The 14,171-nt window shown below is 36.7% G+C and overlaps 1 protein-coding gene across 1 annotated transcript in view; it reads right to left on the bottom strand.

Moving 5' to 3' along the window:
• Positions 1–1,114: 1,114 nt before the first annotated feature.
• Positions 1,115–14,171, bottom strand: part of PSMD1 (proteasome 26S subunit, non-ATPase 1) — an 80,556-nt gene continuing 67,499 nt past the window's right edge. Inside the window, exons 20-25 of the mRNA XM_006207901.4 lie at positions 13,654–13,823; positions 11,827–11,919; positions 10,401–10,487; positions 9,688–9,834; positions 2,861–3,016; positions 1,115–1,326 (exon numbers count right to left, since the gene is read on the bottom strand). Coding sequence (XP_006207963.1) covers positions 2,870–3,016; positions 9,688–9,834; positions 10,401–10,487; positions 11,827–11,919; positions 13,654–13,823 — 644 coding nt within the window. The 3' untranslated portion in view covers positions 1,115–1,326; positions 2,861–2,869. The remainder of the gene's footprint in view (positions 1,327–2,860; positions 3,017–9,687; positions 9,835–10,400; positions 10,488–11,826; positions 11,920–13,653; positions 13,824–14,171) is intronic.

The following is a 14,171-nucleotide window of genomic DNA, read 5'->3' as shown; positions in this document are numbered from 1 at the left end:
CCAGGAACTAGTGCTGACTGCTCCCTGAAGTTCAATCTATTATTTTAGAAGGAATTTATTAACTTTGGCCAGAGACCAGTGAATGTACTTTTCCCAGACTACTTAATTTTGGACAGTGACATCATTGAAAGACTTCTGTTTTTTAAACATTTCATATATTAAGGGAAATGTTAAGAGATAACTCTGTCTGAAATGCAAGCAATGTTAAGAGCTTTGAACAGGAAGGACGTAGCTAATGAGAGGCTAGGAAATGAGATAATCTCTTTTATAGAATCATCTGATATTGAGGAAACAAGGAATTTACAAAGAAGGGGATACAATGAAATTAACCAATGAGTGGAGCCATCCTTTGGGATCAGTAACCTTTAGACCCGGGCCTAACAACACAGCTGTGGTAGACAAGTGGATGGAACTAATCTACCCCGGAGTTTGTTTCCTCTAAGTATTTCCCCCCGCCCCGACTCTGAAGGCTATACCTTAAATTAATAAGTGAAACAATCAAGGTTGGAGTAAAGAACCACTCATGTATAAATGTTGAAAATTACCTACTTCTATTTTAATAGTTAAAGGCCAAGACACAAAAACCCCTAAAAAACCAAATGTCTGTGTTTATTACATTTAAATTATACCTCAATTTTTAAAACATGAAAAAAGTCAGAAAATGAGAAAAAAAAGGTACTTAATTAGATCATGTGGATAAATAAAATGAAATAATTTATATATACTGTTCTTAACAAGGTCAAAAGCAGGGAACAATAAACAAAGCTTATTTTTAAAAAATGCTTCTGAGCTGCCTAAACAGACTACACTTCCCTTGGATCATGAAAGGGACTTCTTCAGTAGTGCTGGCATCCCACACCCTCAATCCTGTTTAAACAAAACTGCGAGAATTCTTGGAGTAATAAACAAGGGTTGACTGTTTTCCTTTCTTATTTTTTCCATTATTTTTCAAACAACCTATAAAATATTTAACTCTTTCACCAATATTAAAGTCATGCACACTCAGCAAGCAAGGAGTTAGCTCTTTGGATTTAGGCATTTCATGCTGAGAGGAAAGGATATCAGATCCACTTACTGAAAACCAGGCTAAAAAACAAACAAGTCCTTGTCCATCTGGAGATTTTAATATATTTATTTGAAAACCAACTTATGTGAAAGAGCACACGAAATAGTCATATATCTTCTCTTCAGCCAAAGACTTGGAGACAAGGCCAGCACAGAGGCAATGGATGATACATGCAGTGAATAGCAGGTGTCAGCATGAACTTCCTTACGGGTATTTTCAGTGTGACCCCGGGCAATCTTCTTCAGACGAGCAACAGAATCCTGGCGAAGAAATGAGAGCGAGAAGTAGAGCTATTCTTTATTTTAAAAACTTTTTTTTTTTTGAAAAGAATAACTACTAGCTGTTGAAGCATAAAACTAGCCCCAACCCTGATCACGTAGTCCTAATATGCCAGTTTGTGCTTAGACAGACTAGTTTTCAAATTCTTATTGGACTGAGTATTTTATCCTTTTGAAAACTAACAAGAATCCAATTTCCAACTGAAAACTTCTAAGCCATCCTGTAGTTAACTGCCCTGAAAGACCTCATCAGGGAGGTTTCAGGAAGGCATTGTGAAAGGCTGAACGGGCTTAGTGTGAGTTCAGTTCTGCACAGAGACTGAGAGCTCACGGTATTAATACTGTCGTGGGCTGGTTAGGTAAAGCTTAGGGAACCATCAAGAGCTGAAAGATAATTTTCAAAAATAAGCAGGGAATATATAAATCTCGAAACTGTCTCTCAGAAGTTTGAATATATTTTTCTATATTTTGAAACCAATGGCAGGGTTTCTGCCTTAATATTTATCTGAGATTTTTATAAAAGCTTTCATTAATTGCCAGTCAGTTTGTAATAGTCATGGTGCCGATTTGCAATCTGACATTTAAACGTATCTTTCTGTCATGTAATAACTGATACTGTTCTTATTTTCTTTAAAGAATAGCATAAATTCATATTTATTTGACAACGTATTTGTACTAGTGTGGAATTAGAGAACCTTCTTTATGCAATTTATATGCATCTTCAAATATGAGGTGACCATTCAAAAAATGGGGGACACAGAATGACAATTTCATAAAATTAGATTATTCCAATCTTCTGTATCTAAAAACCCCTTCAACATTATAATAATAATAATCTTTTTTCAACTACACAAAGCTTTGTGTTATAGTCTGACCCCAAAGTACCTATAAGCACCATTTTTTATACATATTAGATGTTCAACAGCTTCATTAAATAAATGAATGTTAAGCCTTTTGGTGCCAAAAACTGCCAAAGGAAAGGAAGAGAGAGAAAAGAATCAATGAAGGATTTAGACTTGTGCTACTCAAAGTGTGATCTACCAACCAGTGCCAGTCCATAAACTATAACTGACCTGCAACAAGGAGCTTGCATCGAAATGTAAATCGACTCCACCACTGAGCAGACTGTCAGATCAGCAGACTTTTTTAGGGACTTTTTTAGCATCACGGGGTAGCAAGGCTTTTTTTTTTTTTTTTTAAATGAAAAAGCATCGAGTAGAGTTATATTCTGAACTAAGATCCCTACTTTCTCATGGACCTATGAAAACAATTTGCAGTCCAGCCACTTTGAACAGCACTGGTGGAACACTGGAGGGCAGAGAGTCAAAGAAGAAAGAAAAAAGGAACTGGTGGTTACGTATGCAAGAAGAGGTCAAAAAATGGGAAGTTTCAATACTGTTTAGGTAAACAGGGATTAAGCAGAACAGGAAAAAAGGGAGAAAATGTTCCTGCATAAAACATCTGTGAAGTATAACAGAGAGGTTTCCCTTGATATACAATTTTGTTCCACACACACCTCTGGTCCTTAATCATCAATATACTCAAATGGTTCTGGGGGTTCTGGTTCTTGTTCCTCCTCCTCGATTTTCGGGCCATGGGCTGCCACAGGTTCTACCAGCTCTTCAATGTCTTCACTGGTATCCTTCAGAATGATGATGCCACCAATGGACAGCTATAAAGAGAGGGAATGAAGAAGTACAAGCTCCACTCATATTTCCAGGTTGCTCCAGAATCTAGAGGACAAATTTGTTAAGTGGGACCTTAAAGCTACTGGAATGATTTGGACGTAAAGAACTAGGATGGAACTACACTTTCTAAGATGAGAGTCAGACAACCTGGGCATTTGGCCTTTGTGATGCTATACCAGTGACTTAACCAAGCTGTTCAACTATAAGAAGGGGCCAGTGAAGACTGAATGAGGACAGCAGTGTCAAGGTGCATAACAAAGGATAAAGATGACTGTCATCAGTAGGAATATTTGCAAACTCGGCCCAGTGTCTCTAGATGACAGAACATGTGGTATTGCTGTCTGGACGGTGCATGTCAATTTAAGAATATTTCTGAGTACTAGCCTCTGCTGGACTGCAGGGAGAACATTTACTATCCAAATACAGTATTCTAACACCTTGCACTACTCAACGCGTGGTCCTGGACCAGCGGCATCATTGTTCCCTGGGAGCTTGTGAGAAACGTAGAAACGTGGCCTTACTCTAGATCTTTCAGTCTGTATCTCATCAAGATACCAAGGTGATTTGTATGCATGTTGAAATTTGAGATGCACGTCAGCCTAACAGATAACTTTATCGTTTGTGAGACAAACATCATTTTGGACACAAAAGACAATCTACAAATGAAAAGCCAATTTTTCTCCAGCAATTTTAGAATGACAGAGACTACAATATAAATAACACACATCTGAGGGTTTTTCACTTTAATCTACAAATCCTTGTGATACAAGACAGTGAAGAACTAGTTGGGAAACAAAAGGGAAGTAGAATGTAGAAGCATTCTATTAAGCCCTTTCCCAAACATATTAGTGCAAGGTAAATCCAAACACCAAACTGTTCGCCCATCTCTGGTGTGCTAATCTTATTCTATTTGCTTGCTTGTGTCAAAGGAAATGGAAAGCTGCTCTCTGTAATTAGATCAGTCAACAGTGGCAGGCACATCTGGAAAAAACATATTTCTACCAAAGCACATTACTGGGAAGGAAAAGAAGCACAAGCACATTAGTTAAATGATTCGCATGTGTCTAAGCATCTCTGTAGTTCAATCTAATCTAATTCCCACTCATCAGAATTTTGCCCTGCCACGCTATAAAACTGGTGTGCCTTCTGAATTTTTAAACCCTTTTCCTTCTCTCAACACACACATATCCATACATCTATAACCTTTTCCCTTGAAAAATTTGCTTTTCTTAAAGAGGAGTCATTTTTATGAATGGACCCTGCCTTTACTACCAATATTTACCCAAGAACAGAGTAATATGGACATTATCCTAATACTCCATAGCCTAAAAAATTACTTGAACCTTCTAAAGGGCCAAATGGAGATGAATCTTTCAGAAAACAGAAGAAAATACCCATATTCTCAAGGGACTCCCTATATTTTGGAAACATATGGCCCAGGTTATAACTGTACTATTTCATGCCTAACTGGAATGATCCAACCCAAATCCTGCAATATGATCAACATATGGGAAGAGCTTTTTATAGTTACATGGCTTAGATTTATTAATGCCTTATACGTTAGAGAGAAAATTCACTCTTTAAGCAGAGAATAAGATACTTGACATTCTTGTTTTCTGAGAAGGCTAGTGACAACTGAAGACAGAGGCAATGGAACACTTTCTGTTCCCAAATGCTCCATACTCTCTATAAGACATCTTTCAAAACAGACAGAAAACAGAGTAGGAAAGCAACCCATTTTCAAAACTAAAGCTGCCTCTTTCGAATACAGTGTCTGAGGAAGGGTCTGATGACCCTGCCATCGAGGGGACTGGAGGAAAGAGTCAGGGGGCACTCCTTTCATCACTGCACACATGCACAGAGGCAGTCTTTTCTTTCTTTTTTAAAACTGAGATACAATTCACACAAGTCAACTCTTCTAAAGAGTACAATTCAATGATTTTTTTTTTTAGTATATTCACAAAGTCGTGCAACCACCTCCACTTATCTTATTCAAGAACACATTAATCAATCTAAAAGAAACCCTGTGCCCAGTAGCAGTCACTCTCTGTTTTCCCCTACTCCCAGGCCCTGCAGAAGCTAAAGCAACTTCAGTCTCTGTGGATTTGTCTCCCTGGACATCTTAAGTAAAGAGAATCACACAACACGTGGCTTTTTGTATCTGGCTTTTTTCACTTAGTGTAATGTTTTTAAGGTTCAAATACGTTGCAGTATGTCCTTTCTTTTTTGGCTGAATAGTATTTCATTGCACGTATCACAGTTTGTTTATCCATACACCACTTGACGGACATCTGAGTTGTTTCTACTTTTTGGCTGTTATGTATAAAGCTGATATAAACATTAGTGTACGAGTGTTTGTGTGGACATGGTTTTCATTCTCTTGGGCGTATACTTGAAGAGTGGAACTGCTGGGTCATATGGAAAGTCACATTTAACTTTTTGAGGAACTGCCAAACTGGTTTCCATAGAGGCTGCAACAGTTTACATTCCCACCACTACTACATGACAGTTCCAATTTCCCACATCCTTTCTATCTTTGATCTACAAATCCATTGTCTGTCTTTTTGACTACAGCCATCCTAGCGGGTGTGGTATCTCCTTGTGGTTTTGATTTATATTTCCCTAATGATGAATGATGCTGAGCATCTTTTCATGTGCTTTTGGCCATTTGTAAATCTTCTTTGGAGAAATGCCTATTCAAATCCTTTGCCCATTTAAAAAATAGGTTATTTGTCTTTTTACTATTGGGTTTTAAGTTAAAAAAATTTGGATACAAGTCTCTTATCAGATCTATGATTTGAAAATATTTTTTATTCTGTGGGTTTTCTTTCTGCTTTTTTTGACACCATCTTTTGCTACACAAAAGTTTTTAATTTGATAGAGTCCACTTTATCTTTTTTGGGGGTTGCTTATGCTTTAGATGTCACACATAAGAAAGCACTGCCTAATTCAAGATCACGAAGATTTACATATATGTTTTCTTCTAAGGGTTTTACAGTGTTTGCTCTTACATCTAAGTCTTTGATCCATTTTCAGTTACTTTTTACATATCGATATAAGGTAGGATCCAACTTTAACTCTTCTGCAGATGGATATCCAGCTATCTTTCTTGTAAAGACTATTCTTTCTCCATTGAATGGTCTTAGCATCCTTGTCAAAAATTAACTGACCATAAACATATGGGTTTATTTTTGGACTCTCAGTTTAAATCTATTTATCTGGATGTCTATCCTTATATCAATACTACAGTCTTCATTACTGTAGCTTTGTAGTAAGTTTTGAAATTGGGGAATGTGATTCTTCCAACTTTATTGTTCTTTTTGAGATTGTTTTGGCTATTCCGGCTGGGTCTCTTGCATTTCCAAATGAATTTTAGGATCAGCTTGTTAATTTCTGGGGAAAAAAGTCAGCTGGGATTCTGATAAGGACTCTATTCAATTGATACATCAAAATGGGGAGTACTGCCATCTTAAATATTAAATCTTCCAATTCATGAATTATTGCTCTGTATACTTCTTTTCTTGTAATGTTGTTGCCTGGTTTTACAATTAGAGTCATACTGGCCTCACAGAATGAGTTCGGTAGTGTTCCCCCTCTCCTATTTTTTAGAAGAGTTTGTAAAGGATCAGTGCTAATTTTTTTAACATTTGATAGGATTAATCAGTGAAGCCATCTAGCCCTGGGCTTTTCTTTGTTGTTTTCTGATTATTAATTCAATTTCTCTACTTATTTATCTATTCAGGTTTTCTATTTCTTCTTAAGTCAGTTATAGTAGTTTGTGTCTTTCTAGGAATTCGCCTCTTTCATCTAGATTATTCATAGTATTCTCTCATGATCCTTTTATTTCTGTTAAGGTTGGCAGTAATATCCCCTCTTTGTTTCCTGATTTTAGTAATCTGAGTCTTCCGCCTTTAGTCTTTTTTTTGATTAAACAAACAGGAATTTATTTGCCATATATAGTAAGAATAATTATAACAATAACCAACATTTATTATACACATATTACGTGCTAGACATGGTTCTGTATGGTTCATGTATGTGCCAAACATGCCTATATGTTTGTGCCGCCCCAAAATTCATATTTTGAAATCCTACCCACCCCCAAAGTGATGGTGTGAGGAAGTGAACCTTCAGGATGCAATTAGGTCATGAGGGAAAAGCTGTCAGGAATGCAATTAGTGTCCTTGTAAGAAGAGACATGCAGAGACCTTGCTTCTTCTCTCTCTGCTATGTGAGGATACAATGTGAAGAGGGCTGTCTACAAGCTTACAAGCTAGGATGGGGGCCTTTACCAAGAACTCACTCATGCTGGCACCCTGATCTTGGACTTTCAGTCTCAGAACTGTGAGAAATAAATGTTTGTTGCTTAAGTCACCCAGGCTTAATTGGTAGGTGACAATCTGTTACAGCAGCCAGAAGAAAGTCAGACACATTTCAGTGCAAATTACGTTTTTACAGTGTGTACATATCAATACTAATTTATGATTGCTTTATCCATTGTCTTTAAATCACTTAAAAGAGAAAGAGTTACAAACAAAAATACATTCAAACTATCTTTTATATTTATCTATAGAGTAATGTTTACCAGTGCTCTTTATTTTTTCATGACTTCAACTTTGTCTAGTGTCCTTTCATTTCAGCCTGAGGGGGTCAATATTAGTATTTCTTACATGGCAGGTTGGCTGGCAACAAAGTCTCTTAGTTCTTATCTGTGAATGTCACAATTTTTGCCTTCATTTCTGAAGGACAGTTTTGCTAGATTTAGCATTCTTGGTTGAGTCTTTTCTTTCAGCGCTCTGAACCACAGAACTCTGGCTTCCGTGGTTTCTAATGACAAATCAGCTGTTGATCTTTTAGTGGTGAGCACACTGCTGTTACAATAATAATGTTGTACACACAAAACTTAATATTGGTAATAAAACAATGCTAGCTCAAGTAAAAAAAAGAAAAAAGAAAAAAGATCCCCTCTTTGTCTCTGAGCAGGGTGATTATGATGTGTGTAGGTGTGGATCTCTCTCTTACTGAGCATCCTGGATATGTAGATGAGTGCTATTCATACAATCTGGGACGTTTTCTGTCATTTCCTCAAGTAGTCTTATTTTATGATGTAAACTTTTGGTTTATTTTATCAGGATTCACACAAGAAAAGAAAAGCTCCCCCAAATCTATGTGGACTTCTATCCTTTGCTCCCTCCTTTTGGGACTCCCATTACCCCATTTCTGTGTATGCTGGTGTGCCTGATAGTTTTTAACAGGTCTCTGAGGCTCTGTTCACTTCTTTTTCACCTTTTGTTTTTGGGCTGTCCCTCAGATGATCTATCTTCAACTTTGCTCAAGTCTGCTTGGATCAGCTGTTGAGCTCCTCTAGCAAAATTTTCATTTCAGTTACTGTAGTTATTCTGCAACACCAGAATGTCTATTTGATTACTGTTTATAATTTCTCTTTACTGACATTGACGATTTGTTGAGACATCATTCTTATCCTTTCCTTTAGTTCTTTACATTTAGTTCCTTTACATCTTGGAACTTATTTTAGTTGATTTAGTCTGCCTATTAAGTACAGTGTCACATGTCTGCGGACTTGTCACCAGCACCAAGTAATACTTATTGAGGATTTACCACGTTCCAGATATTGTTTCAGGTGTTTATATATAACAATTTATTTAATCTTTATAATATTACTAGGTGGTAGGTAGTATCACCATCCCAATTATTACAGATGAGGAAACAGAAACAGAAAGCAATTAAATGATCTGTCTCAGTCACACAGCTAAGAAATGGCAGAGCTGGAGTATAAACTCAGTTCTGCCCAACTCCAGCTCTTCTCTACTAAATATAGCTATCTTCCATCCTCTGCCCTGCTCCTCTCTAGCTGATAATCTAGTCAGGTAAGACCCTTACTCATAATTGTGGGTAAGAGTTGTCACAACCATCAGGGATCACCTTCAAGTTCCTAAGAATGGGTTTACTGTTCTATAAGGATCTAGAAATCTTGTGTATGACATTTTTTAAAGATAGGTCCAGGATTTGGATGTATTAAATGTGTCTACTAATGGCGCTCTAGTTTTCTAGATATAAGAACCTAGAAAATAAAGACATTATCATGCTCAAATTTCTGATCAGCATTTGTTTCTAACATGAAACATTCTGCTTCAGAATAAATTAAATGGCATAAAGATCCTTTTCTAACTGTAAAATAGAACACTCTAACTGCTTATGTAGTAACTGTATTACTTTGTTCAGTCTTTATCACATTCCTACAAGTTAGGGATGGTAATTCTTATTTTACAGTAGTGGAAGCTGAGGTAGAGAGGATCAGCGCTTGGCTTAAGGTCACAGTGGCTGAAAGTGGTAGAATCAGGATTCACACTCAGGCTGTCTGGCTCCAGAGTCTCCGGTACTAATTACTATGCTGTATTAGGAACTTCTAATGATGGAAGCCTCTGGTGGATGCAGAATATTTGCAGCATTATACAAAGAAAAGCTCTCCCAAATCTATATAGAATGGAAGAGAATGCTCTCTCTTGCTAAGAGATTTATTAGTACTACAGAGCTTTCTCTAATACTTTGGAGATTTACCCTTCTCTATAAATATTCCATTGTCCTATAGATTAACATGCTTTTGGTACATAGCTAAGGGCCATTAGGAACTTACTGGTTTGAAAGGCTGGTATCTACAGGTCTCTGGCATGCTTAGGACTTTAAGTTGGGCAGGCATAACTCGGGCTGGATTATCCAATAACTGGAAGTTTGGCTCAGGTTCTTTCTTCTTCTCTTTTTCTTCCTTTTTCTCTGCCTCATCCTAGAGGGGAAAAAAAAAAGATTCACTTCTGTTCCACATCTCTGAATAATGTCTGATAAATTTACTGAGCAACTAGCAGGTGCAAAAGGTACTTAGGATTAGATATAATGGAAGTGAAGCTAAAGTGATAAAAAACTCAGACAAGACAGATGGTAACTCTGCTTGGGGGTGAGAACAGTATTTAACTTAGTTGTAAAGGATGAGGTTTTTCTATCAGCAGAGATATTTAAATAGATGATATTCCCTTTTTCCCAAAGGGCCTTTCTTTCACACACCATCATCCTGCTGTCTGCTAAAAATCCTACTCTGCCTTTCAAAGCCCATTTTAGTTATCACTTTATCCAAGAACTCATTCGTGATTTGTACCCTTCTATTCTTCCCATGAATGGATATAATTTCTAAAGTCTCTTCCAATTATAATTGTAATTATATGAGTCTGTATGCTTGGATAGGATAATTATTTAAAGGAGGCCAAGAGTAAAGTATAACAATGTTTAACTAAGGAAGAATCTGGACCATGACAGAAATAGCTACATTAACCCATATGACCACCTAGTTATACCTACCACTTCCATTTTCTCCTCCTCCTTTTTTTCCTTTTCTTTTTCCTTCTTTTTAGCCTTGGCAGTAATAGATAACACAGCAGTGGAAACCTAGAAGAGTTAACAGGGTAAATCATTGTAATCCCTTACTCACATACGAATGTACAACCTCAAAGAGAATTTAGTTCTATAATACTACCCGGTTTCTTGGTAGTTAAGTATCATAAAGAACAAAATAATCTGGGAATATAAGGGTAATTTATTGCTACAGCCATAAGGTGAATCCTCAGTTCCCAGAGGCCTGTGTCCAATATAACTCTAATTTCTTTCTGTAGCCTACCTTGGATGTGAATTTGCTATGATGAATTTCTGAGACAGAGAGCTGGGTGCTGCACCCATTTATACTTTATAGGGAAAGCACTGGAAAACAAACATTTTCTCCATGGACTAGATGCCCTACAATGGTAATACACAGTGGGTGAGTGGTTAGACTGGAATTATCCTCCTTGATGGCTTTCAAAGGTGAAAAAGAAAGCCTGGGCAGAACTGGTGTAAAGCTGACTTTGTTTTAGACTCAAAAAGCAGGAGGCCCTGAAACACAGCTGACGAGCAAGAAACTGCTGTCAAAGGATATCATTACCTACCACCCACAAAATTTACAGCAAATAATCAACAACTGGCTAATATGGAACATCATCTTAAGAGAAAAAAAACCATTTCCCTAAACCTAAGGTATCATGAAGGATAATTTTACTGAAAAAACTGCAGGCACAAGCACAGTTCTCAATCTCACCAAGTTTAACTAAACACATATCATGAGTGTCTTCACATCTGTTGGTAGGAGTATAAATTGGTTATATCCATTTTGAAAGGAAATTTAGTTAATACTTGTGAAAATGTGCATTACTTTTGATCAATCAATTCCACACCTAGGATCCTATGATATACTTGTACTAGTGCACAAATATGCATATATAAAAATTCTTATTCCAGTCTCATTTGTAACAGTGACAATCTGAAATAACTCTGAATGTCCATCAGATAAGGAACTGGTAAGACAATGATATATACATATAAGAACTGCCCTGCAGCTTTGAGAAAAATGAGATCAATACACATCAAAAGTTTTTAAAAAAAATCATTAGGGTGAAAACAAATTAGATGCAGAGCAGTACAGAGAGAATAATTCTGTTTGTGGTATAAAGAGGTATTGATATGTGCAGAGGAAATATTTGGAGGGATTCACAAATTGTGATTCTTGCAACACGGACTTCGATAACCAGAAAAGAAAAGGGTTTTCATTTTATAGTCTTGTGAAATGTTAGATTTTACAATAAGAAGTATTACTTTTAAAATATCTAATTTAAAACATAAAAATATTTAAAAAAACTGAAGTAAAACACGAAGCAGCTCCTATAAGTACAAATGCTCAAAGGAATAAAGAACCTACCTTTTCCTTTTCTTTTTCTTTTGGTACTTCCAGAGGGGCAGGATATGCAAATGTGGATGGTTTACAGTTTGATTTATACTGAACTTTCGGCATCTGAAGAAATAAAAGAATTGCCCCCTCTCTATTACAATAATCAAAATCAAGATTTAAGTATTCTATGCGCCTAACAAGCATACAAATGCAAAAGGATGTCAGAGGTCTCAATCCAGGCTAAATTACACAGCTCTCCAATTACGTCATCACTCTTCTCCAACAGCACCTGTTTTCTTTCATTGCATTAGTTTTGAGGTGCTTTACAGAACTACTATGATTCCCTATACTTTCCTGAAACTCTGTGCCTTTAAACAGGCATCCCTTTCATCTTTGTTGACTATGCACTCTGCTTCAGTGGGTTAAGTTTCACTCCTGGTGTGAGCCTCGGATCAACTGTTACCTCCTTTGTGAAGTGTCACCTGACATCTAACCTGCATACCTAACTTCCATGTGCCTTCCTTGTACCACCTTAACAACCTATACAGGTCTGTATACAGTTTCTACACCATATAATCACACCTTACAAGAATCTAGCATGAGCCTAATGGAAAAGTCAGCTTTGCATTACTTATTGACCACATTTAAAGTTCTCTAGTCTGAATTTTTCTCCATTTATATCAAATTTGCATTGATAGAGAATGGTAATAAGCATCACATTTATTACAGACAAGCAGAAAGAAGCTTGTCTTTCCCATCCCACTTTCACTGCAAAATGGAAACAGAGATCATAAAATTGTGTGGCAGAGGGAGAAGTCCCTAAAGATTATACAGGATGCTTAACCACAATATTAAAGGTTAAGGATTGGGAAACCCAAAACTCGTTTTGAGAGATAAAACTGCTCAGTATTTATAAATATAGTAGTTTAACACTGAAACATTTAAAGGATGATTAATTGGCTGTATAGCTATACTGAAAAAAAATCAATTCAATGAAACACTCAATCTTTACCAGGCCAATTTTTTTAGAAAGATATTCTACTTTGAAAATTTAATAGAACTTTTAAACAATGGTGACGACCATATGTAAGAGTTATTTAAAGGTCAAAGGGCCTCTGAGAGGGTGGCAGAACAAGAAGTGAATCATTAGGCCGCAGGACTGAGAAAGACATAAGCAAAAACCCTATTTAAATAAAAAAAGGATAGTAAGATGACAGGGAATGCGTCACCTTAAGTCTTTGACTTAAGCGATCAGTTTCTTTCTGTCAGTTTCCCTGGCTCCTCTCTGCTGATCTTGTTTTCACCACTACCAAAGGGACACCCTCCTATCTTGTTCTGTTTAGCAATAATCTTTTCTTCCATCAAACACTCTAGCATCACATCACATCAAACGTTCCTTCCTTAGTAAGATTTCGTTTAGGTCTTCCTTGCCCAGATTATTGCAATAGCATTGTACCTAATATCCACTGATACGAGAATGATGTTTCTAAAATGCAAATCTCATCATGTCACTTATCTGCATGAAATCTTTCAGCAGCTCCCACAGACCTTCAGTATTAAATAAAATTCACCAGAGTGATCTATAAAGCCTTTTCATATTTTTATATTTTGCCTCCTTCTCACCATTCCCTTTCAACCAATATACCCAAGGTTACACAGTTAGTAAGGAGACTTGATTCTCAAAACTTCCACCAACACACTCCTCTCAGCAAGGTGATGGATGAGCCAGTTTGAAGTAAAGTACTTTACTAATGAGATGCCAACTCATCTTTAAAATCTCATGAAAATCCTTGTGAGTGGTTGATGAATAGGATATGGTGAAGAAGATATACTATAAAACTGAGGTCTCAAACATACCTTTAAATCTTTGTTAAGGCCAATGACACAGGTAGGAGTATAAGCCAATGATAAGAAGTGTGAAAGAGGAAACCAGAACCAGAACTGGGTAAAGACAAGGACGCCAACCACAGAAGGCATATGGGTGTGCCCCGTTCTGGACTGCAAGGAGATTGTGACATTATGACCACCTGTAGAAAAGGAGAGAAACCATAAATATGAATCCAGCAGGGCAATAATAAAGATTTCTAAGTACTGCACTAGGGAAGAATTTGGTGATTATTTTAAAAGTATAGTTCATAAAATCTAATATGGAGTCACTGGAATTAGCCAGCCAGTGAACTATCTAGGATCTCCAAAACTGGAAGTGCCAGACTTGGTAAATCTAGAACTTCTTTCTAAATAGGTAGGCATTTAAAAATAAACTAAGCCTGAAGGATATCAGAATGGTATGCTAAATTATATATTAATCTATACTGTACATTGGCCTTTAATGTGCAAACAAAAAGTAAAATTTTAGTACATACTGTATTTGCAGA

Source organism: Vicugna pacos, chromosome 5 (genome assembly GCF_048564905.1).
Source record: "Vicugna pacos chromosome 5, VicPac4, whole genome shotgun sequence".
Taxonomy (NCBI): Eukaryota; Metazoa; Chordata; class Mammalia; order Artiodactyla; family Camelidae; genus Vicugna; species Vicugna pacos.
This window is presented reverse-complemented; position numbering and strand designations above follow the sequence as displayed.